This window comes from Heloderma suspectum, chromosome 7, assembly GCF_057233095.1.
Source record: "Heloderma suspectum isolate Gila_16-S chromosome 7, 16-S_ref, whole genome shotgun sequence".
Lineage (NCBI taxonomy): Eukaryota > Metazoa > Chordata > Lepidosauria > Squamata > Helodermatidae > Heloderma > Heloderma suspectum.
Genome location: NC_139464.1, coordinates 47719913 through 47729960, shown reverse-complemented (window position 1 = coordinate 47729960; position 10048 = coordinate 47719913). Strand labels below are relative to the sequence as shown.

The window sequence follows — 10048 nt, the reverse complement described above, 5'->3', positions numbered from 1 at the left end:
CAATTGCAAATCCTAATTACAACCCCTACTCAATCTGATATAAGGCAAGTGCGGAATTTTCTAGACCAGTTTGCACACAGCTTTGGATTTAATAAATGTAATGCCAATGGAATCTATAAGAATAGAAAGAAGATGGGGTTAAATTACAGGGCATCTTCATTCCTTTTTTCTGGCACTCATCCTTTCAAGTATGTACAGCTCTACAAACATATAAATCACACCAGAACCGCTCCAAAACAGCGGCAGCTTGTGCGCGCGCGCTCGCGCCTCTGGGTGCCTGCGGCAGCCGCGCAAACCGTGCCTTCCCTGCAGTGATGGCTGTCACAGTTAGGAGCGAGCTGCGCAGCTCCCGCCAGTAAAACGCAGCCTTGATGGAGGCCGCCGCTTTTTGCCGAATGGGGCCTCTCCTTCCTCCGCCCTCCCAAAACCAGGCTGTGTCTCCGCCCGCCGCCTTCTCCCACGCTGCCAACGCGCTCGCATTCCGGAGGCCCGTCACAAGGGCCTGGTGTGGGATCGGCAGCGGAACTGTGAGTATGGAAGGCAGTTGCCACCCGGCCGTTATTTGACGCTTCACTGTCCAGGTTCCCTAACTACCTCCCGCCCGCGCTGTTGCCAGGGTAACGGAGTCCTTGGTGAGGCAGAAAGGCGGCGGGCGGCGGCAGCAGTTGCGGATAAGGCCTGCGGGCAAGATGGTGAGGGGCAGGAGAAAGGCCGGGCAGGGATATTTTAAGGGGCTCCTCCGAAATTGGGGGGGGGGACGACAGCCGCCTGAGCCCCACCCGCCTTACCTGCCTCTACTCTCTTCTCCTCGCCTTTTGCAGATGCTCTCGCGGCTCAAGCCCGCCGTCGGAGGCGGGCCTCAGTCTGCTGACAAGCGCAAAAAGAAAGGCAAGCGGATCCCGCAGTTGGAGGAGCTGCTGACCCAGCGAGACTTCACTGGGGCCATCGCCCTACTGGAGGTACCAGGGATGCAACTTTGGCGGTGGAATTGGACGAGGCCCTGCACAAGGAGCTCCCAGAGAAAGGCTGGGTTGTTCATGGTGATGGGCGTACTGGTTTAGGATAGATGCTATTTCGGTAACCGAATCTGTGGGGAAAATGTCTCGGAAATTTGAGGTTGATCATCGTCCTCTTCTTCCTGGCTTTGATTCCTCCAGACTAAGAACATCAATGCTTTTTCAGCCTATTTGTGCTGGCATTATTATATACCCTGCTTTGTGGGGTATGCAAGGTGGGTTCAGTAAGACCGCTTCACAGAGTTGTGTTCAGATGCAGACCTGGTACTATTCCCAAAAAATTGCTTATCTATTTCAATATTGTTTATTGTACTGATAATGCTTGCTGAGTGTGTAATTCTGAGCTCCATATGGAAGACCTGTTGAGCCATGACAAGAAATCTGCTGTTCTACACATACGAAACGGGTTTAAGAGGATAAACAAGGTTGTTCACCAAGAGTTTGCCTGTGAATGCCTATTCATATCAGTTTAGGATAAGGGTCATGTTGTTGTTCAGTCGTTTAGTTGTGTCCGACTCTTCGTGACCCCATGGACCATAGCACACCAGGCCTTCCTGTCCTGCGCTCTCACCCAGAGCGTGCTCAAGTCCATATTCATTGCATCGGTGATGCTATCTAGCCATCTCATCCTCTGCCGTTCCCTTCTCCTTTTGCCTTCAGTCTTTCCCAGCATCAGGGTCTTTTCCAGAGAGTTTTCTCTTCGCATTAGGTGGCCAGAATATTTCAGCTTCAGCTTCAGTATCTGTCCTTCCCATGAGCAGTCAGGGTTGATTTCCTTTAGGATTGACTGATTTGACCTCCTTGCAGTCCAGGGGACTCGTAAGAGTCTTCTCCAGCACCACAGTTCGAAAGCATCAATTCTTTGGTGCTCAGCCTTCCTTATAGTCCAACTCTCACAGCCATACATTACTACTGGGAAAACCATAGCTTTGATTAGACGGACCTTTGTCAGCAAGGTGATGTCTCTGCTTCTTACTATGCTGTCTAGGTTTGCCATAGCTTTCCTCCCAAGGAACAAGTGTCTTTTAATTTCATGGCTACAGTTACCGTCTGCGGTGATCTTGGAGCCCAAGAAAATAAAATCTGTCACTACTTTGGTTTCTGCTATCCAAATTATAACACTTCTGTTGCATTTTTCTGGAGGCTTATTCTCTGGTAAGACTTTGCTACTATTAGTTTATGGCTGCATTCACACATAATGATAAACCAGGAATCCTGGCTTATTAAACCACAGTATGAATGACCAGCATGCTTGTTTGCTCCCTCCTTCATGTAAGCCGGTAAACAGACCAGGCAGGGATAGCTTCCGTCAGTCAAACTGGCTGTCCAGTGTATTTTTAAACATCTAGTTATATATCTTGTATCCAATCCCCTCTTAACATATTTATACATATCATATACACAAAGCTTTTGAAAGTGACTGAGTTAAAACCTTCTCTTTGAAAAAATTAAATTTGTATTTACTTCAGTCTGCAAGGCTGTCATAAAATAATGTTGAAAATGTCATGAGTGTGTCCGCAATTTGGCACCATTTTAATCTATTTTTCCCCCTCCTGCAAGTTTAAGCGTCATGTTGGGGAACAAGAAGAAGATGCAGACCTCTGGATTGGATATTGTGCTTTCCATCTGGGTGACTACAAGAGAGCACTGGAGGTGAGGTGAGGAAATCCTTCCTCTTGGAAGGAAGGGGGATGCTGCCCTAAAATAAGAACAATGAGAGAGAGGGAGAGAGATGTCCTGGAGTAGTGAAAAAGAAAGAAGGCAGGCCATTGTGCTATACATGATAGAACTGTATATTGTCACACTGGATGGTGATGATTTGATCTGGCTTACAAATGGGAAATCACTCATGCTAACAGGAGTGTACTGGCAGTTTTCTGATGCTGCTATTTTCCAAAACCCTATGCTTGTGTGAGGAAAAAAATTCTCTTGGTGTAAAAGCATGCTGAAAGAGAGTGGAAATAATTTGACCATGGCTTGTATTACTTATGTGACAGTTCACTTTTCATAGTTAATATTGGTGAAGAAAGAAATTAAATACCAAACTATTGCTCACAAACTAAGCAATAATTAAAGTAAAATGTCAAAGTATTTCAGATAGGCTTGCATTTCTTTGAAGGATATTGAGGACATGCCATGTTCCAATTTTCTTGAATACTGAACAGGAAAACAGTGTACAAATTAATAGTTGATACAAATTAATTGATTGGCCTCAGTATTGTTTTTAGTCTGCATACGTTAACTTGCAGAGTAGGAAAATATTATTTCTTTCTGAAGCAGAATGATTACCCAGTGTTTTTTTTAGGACTGAATAGTGTTTCCATTTGTGTTTCTTTCACCTCAAGGTGGCGATGTTGATTATGATATGTCAGGCAACAATATTTTAAATTTTCTTTGGGATAACTTTACATTGATGAGATTTTCTTCCATATTTTGAAATTGTATGTAAGGGCTGGTACATCAAGGTTACCTTTTAATGGTTAAAAGATCAATAGTTGGCTGTGGAATTGTGTCCTAGTGCTCATAACCTTTGTAATTAGCTCTAAATCCTGTCATATTAATTAACCAGTTGGAATTGTGTTGGTTCTTAAAGACCTATATGGTTATTTAATATTTTATTTTCTGGGCTAAAATTTAGTGTGGAAATAAAGTTATGCATGATCTTGCATCTTTAGTTCCTGATCAGTTGGAACCTTTTTTAGCTGGTGGGGAACTGATAACCCATGTAGCACTGCGGTTAAATCCATGGGTTATAAACAAGAAAGCCTCTTGGTTGAAATCTCAACTCAGGGTTGGGCAAGCTGCTATAGTAATACTGATCTGCCTTACAGCATTGATGTAAGGATTTCTGAGTCAATGACCCAGTTTGCACAATCAAAACAAGTAGTGGGGGTTGTTGCGAGCTATGGTGCATGCCAGGCACAATTTGCATGATCACCATCTGGCCCCAGCTTATCATGTTCTCCAAACCAATAAGCCATGGCCAGGCAGTGATTATGCAAATTGTGCCTGGCACGCACTGCAGCTCACAACAAACCACTGTGGCTTGTTTTGATCATGCAAACTGACCCAGTAAATGTGAAATAAATGTATAGAAGTAGGCAGCAATATTATCTGCACATGTTTGTTTATTTATTTATTGTATTTGTAACAAAATTCTCAGGGCTGCTTACAACAAACAATTTACAATTTGTGTTCAGTGGCAACAGCAAGAGTCTATCAAAAAGTATTATTTGTTTCAGGAGTATGAGAATTTGACCAAGCGAGCTGGCTGCAGCCCTGATGTTTGGGTGAATCTAGCATGCACTTACTTCTTCTTGGGAATGTATACACAAGCTGAACAGGCAGCCTTGAAAGGTGAGAAGAGTAATAGGCTATAAAGCTTACCCACACTTATATGGGACTCCGTCGTATTGAATTCAGTAGGGCTTACTTCTGAGTAGACATGCATAGGACTGTATTATTAGGGTGGTGCACCTGAGCAAATTCATACACTTGAAAACTCTGAATTGCTCTAAATATTGGCATAAGATTCGTTCATATACACTTCTGGGTTTTGTTTTCAGCTCCCAAAAGTAGACTTCAGAATCGTCTATTGTTCCATCTAGCACACAAGGTATGTATGCATTAAAGAATTACAAACAGTGGTTGTAATTCAGAAGCAAGTAAACAGTGTGCAGCTGAGATGTTCTGAAATTCAGTTCTTCCCCCAATTCCCACCCCCTCCTCAAATTCTACTTTAAAATTTTAGCTTCTGAAAGGCTAGTTTGAGTGAGAGAAACTCACTTGTCTAGGTATACAGGAATAGGGAACCTGGGTTTTTTCAGGTCTTTTGGCCTACAACTCTCATCAGCCCTAGCCAGCATAGCCAATGATGGGGGATCATGGTAGACTTAAACATCTGGAGGGCCACAAGTTGCCCACCCCTGAGGTACAGTGTTTTGGAAGTGTAGATAGAGATGCTTGGCAGGCACAGTGGTTGAATGCTGAGTAGAAAGAAGGCCCCAAAAGAAAGCAAACTAAGGGACAGGTAGCCCAGGGTTAAGGAAGGCTGAAGTCAGTGGAAAGAGAAGTGGTTTCTAAAGGAAAGATGAAGTGGAGGAGGTAGAGGCTTAAGGAAAATATGAGTAGAGAATGATTGCTTACTAACAGTTGTATATATAATATATTAGCCATCTGTGTAAAACTATTTTCTTTCTGAACTATATCATATTTTCCCTTTAGTTTGGTGATGAGAAGAAACTGATGAGCTTCCACCAAAATCTACAGGACATAACGGAAGATCAGCTTAGCCTAGCATCTATACATTATATGCGATCTCACTACCAAGAGGCTATTGATATCTACAAACGCATACTACTTGATAACAGGTTGGGTCAGCCTTTCCTTCCCCAATTTATCATTCTCTGTACCTGTTTTAACATTTTTTTGGTGTCAGTATTTCATGGGAGAAGTGCTCTTCCAATTCTACCAGTGCTGTTAATACTAATTTTGCTATGTTTCAATGTGTACCTTTCTAATAGTTGTAGTTATTGTCTTCTGAGATCCTTGTTTCTTGATAAAAATTTAACTGCAGCACATCCTAAAAAGTTTGGCCAATACGATACGGTAGTGACATCTAATTTTACCTGTGACCTCTCACAATAAGTTGCTTGAAATGTGGACAGTTAAAGAAAAAAATGTACATTAAGGCAGCAATCCTAAACACATTTGATAGAAAGGGACTTAAATTCCAGGTAAACATGTTTGGGAAAGGGCTATAATAATGTTGTTTGGTGCACACAGTTTCTTTGCTAGGTCTATTTGCCCAAAAGTGAATCCAAAACATTGGGCTGCATGTTCAGATTAGCTCTATAAGAGTCTGTAACTCAGTTTTTAAAGAAGATTCCACACAGCTGCTGTAAATAGACTATGTGTCGCTCTCATAAGAACAGCTATTCTGGATCAGACCAAGGGTCCATCTAATCCAGCATTCTGTTCACACAGCGGCCAACCAGCTGCCCACGAGAAACCCACAAGCAGGACATGAGTGCAACAGCACCCTCCCACCTATGTTCCCCAGCAACTGGTGTACATAGGCATACTGCCTCTGATACTGGAGGTAGCATATAGCCATCAGGACTGGTAGCCATCAATAGCCTTCTCTGTGAATTTTCCTAGTCCCCTTTTATAGCCATCCAAATTGGTGGCAATCACTTTATCACTACTCTCACTCTCACATGTGTGCATGCATGCACAGGTTAAGAAAAATCAGCATAAAGAAGGAGGTGCAATCATTGGAAATAGAGGAGGAGAGGTATACAGCAGTGTCAAGATTTTCTCCATGGTCTTGTTATGTATAACTTCTTTAAAATGGAAAATGATATGCCCAGGATTCTAGAAAAAGGTCTTAGTGACCCCACACATTTTTGATACAGTTTAGGAAGCCCTTTTCTAATCCTTCCTTGCGTACACTGTTGTTTGTAGCAAAATGCAGTTATTAATTCCTTGTAGCGTTTGGTCAAACTGTTCTACTACTGACTGAACTTGTGGTGAAATACTATATATAGCATTACTAGCACACCTAGATTTTAATTTAGGAACCTTTTGCTTTAACTTGAGCTTTCGGCCACTGAATGTAACAATTACTTTTTGAAATGCAGTTATTGAAGAAACACTGATGTCTTAACTAACTTTTATTCTGCAGGGAGTATCTGGCCCTCAATGTATATGTGGCCTTATGCTACTACAAGCTGGATTACTATGACGTGTCACAAGAGGTACTAGCTGTTTACCTTCAGCAGGTTCCTGATAGTACCATTGCTCTTAACTTAAAGGCTTGTAATCATTTCCGACTCTACAATGGAAAGGCTGCTGAGGTACATTGTTAGAATTCTTTTTCTCTCAAGTCATTCTCTCTTGATGCAGTCTTTAGTTTGGCAGTAATATTTCAGTGTATGTTCTGGATAAGTGCTAATTATTTGCAGTGCTTCACTGTGTCAACTTTCAGTTTGTCTGACTATATACAGGTATTTCCAGTTATCCTGGTATATTTGTCACTTTTATATGAGTTAGTCAAATAGTAGTTGGGATGTTTCTTTAAGCAATATCATTAGGGATTTCCTTGGTTACCATTGTTGATAGTGTGCCCTATTGTTCCATTCATTGTTTTTTTACATTTCTTTAAAAATATAAGGCAGAGCTTAGGAGTTTGATGGACAGTGCCTCAACATCCTTTGAGTTTGCTAAGGAACTCATTAAGCATAATCTGGTAAGTAATAATTGTGAAAGTCAGTAGTTTGTATAAATGTGGTTTGTGGAGCTTTGAATACCATAGGCTGGGATCAAATTGAATGTTGGGGGTGGGGGGAATAATGTATTAATGTTTCAAACATTTGCGGTCATGATTAATGTATTTTAATATTAATATTTGTATTTAATTTTCTGAATGCCTTCACATGTCTCCCTGATTCTGTTGTCTCCCAAATCCTGGTGACCATCTCCCCCGTTATTATCTACACACACCTGTATCATCAATCTATAACTGTTTTCCAGCTCCTTCCCCATTGTGTTCAAACATGCCATAACCTCTATAAGAAAACAACAAACAAGAAAGCAACCAAAAATTGCCCTTGCTAAAATTATGATTTATCTTCTAACTACCAAATCTGCCCTTGTTATCCTTGACCTATGTGCTTTCTTTGATACAATGGATGGTCCTCTCCTATTTAACTCTTTCCATGCCTTAGGTTTTTGTGACTCTATTTTAGCAGGTTGTCCTTCTATTGGTCAGAACACTCACCTAAGACATCCACTTGGGAAAGTTCCTCCTCTGGGTTTAGATCTCTTGCTTTCTGTTTTGGCTTCTGCTATTCCCTCACTGTATATTCTCTATCTCCCCTGGCTGCCAGTATCACCTGTATGGTGATGTCATCCACCTATACCTCTCAACCCTAGATTTCTCCCCCTCTGTTCTGCTTGTCTGAGACTTCTACATTACTTGGAAGTCACACTGCCATCTCAAACTCTTTACATCCAAGGTAGAACTATTTGTCTGTCTTCTAAGACTTGCAGTCCTTGCTTGCTCTCAACATCTGTCAACAATACCACCATTCACACTGTTGACCAGGCACACAGCCTTTGTTAAATTCCTCCCTCTCCTTTGCTCCTCACATTCATTTTGTTGCCAGGCTGTGTCACTTCCTCTACAACACTGCAAAAATCCACCCATTCTTTGTGTCCTCTGCTAAAAATCAAGGCTTATGCTCTGATTATTTCCCACCATGCTACTGTACCCTTCTCTAATGTTTTTGCTATTGCACCGTAATCTGCTATCGAAACTCAGGTGCCAAAATACTTTCATCATTCTCAGTGTTCAAACCTTGCAACATCCTTCCTTTTATCCCTTTTACTGGATTTCAATTCCCTTCCATATCCAGTATAAATTCCTTGTCTTTGCCTTTAAATTACTCTGTGTTTGGGCCTTATTTCCTAGTATATCCTCCCTCCTCTTCTCTAAATCTATCATCTTCAGCTGCCAGAAGGTGGTCTTGCTCTCTGCCGTTTCACCTTTTTTGCCCTCTGTGCTTGGAACTCCCTCCCTGAACATACGAATGGTGTCACCTCTGTCTCTTCCTTGTTTTCTCTCCTCAAAATCCATGTTTTCCATGAGGCCTTGGGATTAACTTCTTTATACTTCTTCAGGTGGTATTCCGAGGAGGGGAAGGGTCTCTCCAAGTACTTCCTCCCCTGGTTGATGTCATTCCTGAAGCTAGATTGAATCTAGTAATTTACTACCTCCGGCAAGGTACACAAATTTTCTTGATTTTTATCTCCTTTTAGGATGCAATCCCTCTTTGTCCTTTCGGGTGAATCTTTAACACCATATATGGCACTGGTGTTTTTTGTTTTGAAAATTGGGGTGGGGGTTGCACCTTTTTACTGTTTGTTGTATTTGTGATGCTATGGGAATTAAGAAATGACTTACATTCCTGGCTTGTGAAGAAAACTATAGTAAAGACTGGCATTACTATACTATTGCTCGCTTCCTGCTTTTGTTCTGTAGTGGCATTCCTGCACCTGTGGTAGGAGCAAGGAGAGAGTTGAATTATAGCAGGGATGGGGAAACTCCACCTCACCAGCCTAATTGGGCGCACAGAGGTTTCCATTTGGCCTGCAGAGGCTTGGCTTGGAGAGGAGGCAGCAGGGATAGGATTAAACTTGCCAAGTTTCAGAATGATAGCTGGTGTGTGTGTGTGTGTGCGCGCGCAAGAGCAGCTTTGACATCTTGAGGGTCTCCAGAAGAGGACGCACTTATCCCCCTATGTTCCTTCTGGATCATTGTTTTGAAAATGACAGACATGTAGAGGTGTCCCCAAGTAAGAAAAATGTAACTTTTCAGAAGGATAGATGCAGTGGTTCATGTGGAAGGGGAGTTCTCCGATTTGGGGGAGGGGTGAGTCATTTCTTCCCTCCCCCCGTGTTTTTTGGGTCAATTTGTATGAAAATGGACACATTATAGAGGTGTCCCAGGCTAAGAAACCTGCAAAGTTTCAGAAGGGTAGGTGCAGGGGCTAGGAAGTTAGTGTAAGGCTTTAAAAAAAATAGGGAATATTACTACTAATGTTGTAGTAATATCATCATAACATTATGATGATTAATGAAACATACACACTAGGGAAACTGATGGACAACAGGACTAAATTCAACTTTTTCTCAAATAGGGAACGGAAGAAGGGATTCATTTCTCAATTGTACAGAAAGACATTCCTTCACACATATACAACACAACAGAATGACTTGAGAAATCCAAGTAGAATATTTCAGGAAAAGGTCTAAGAGAGAAGGATAGAGTTACAGCAGAAAAGGATGATTTTGAATGAAATCATAACCAAACAAAATGTGAAACCAATCCACCCCACCCCTTCACTTCCATGTTCCTTCTGCTGTGCCCTGCTACAGAGAAACAGAAGAGAGAGAATTTTTATTGAAACACTCAGTAAAACTCAATGCCTTCCTAAAGCCGTGATTGGAGCCCAGGCTAAAATGTGCCC

The 10048-nt window shown here is 41.9% G+C and overlaps 1 protein-coding gene across 3 annotated transcripts in view; it reads left to right on the top strand.

Moving 5' to 3' along the window:
- The first annotated feature begins 253 nt into the window (after window positions 1-253).
- The window catches only part of IFT56 (intraflagellar transport 56), a 38242-nt gene continuing 28447 nt past the window's right edge, over window positions 254-10048 (top strand). The window contains exons 1-9 of one of the 3 annotated variants that reach the window (XM_084810039.1): window positions 254-527; window positions 822-959; window positions 2577-2669; window positions 4259-4373; window positions 4583-4632; window positions 5241-5386; window positions 6703-6874; window positions 7192-7266; window positions 8700-8802. In XM_084810039.1, the coding sequence (XP_084666165.1) occupies window positions 372-527; window positions 822-959; window positions 2577-2669; window positions 4259-4373; window positions 4583-4632; window positions 5241-5386; window positions 6703-6874; window positions 7192-7266; window positions 8700-8802 (1048 nt within the window). In that variant the 5' untranslated portion in view covers window positions 254-371. Of the gene's footprint in view, window positions 528-614; window positions 693-821; window positions 960-2576; window positions 2675-4258; window positions 4374-4582; window positions 4633-5240; window positions 5387-6702; window positions 6875-7191; window positions 7267-8699; window positions 8803-10048 lie in introns of those variants that run through there. The other 2 variants (XM_084810040.1, XM_084810041.1) reach the window with 2 other exon arrangements.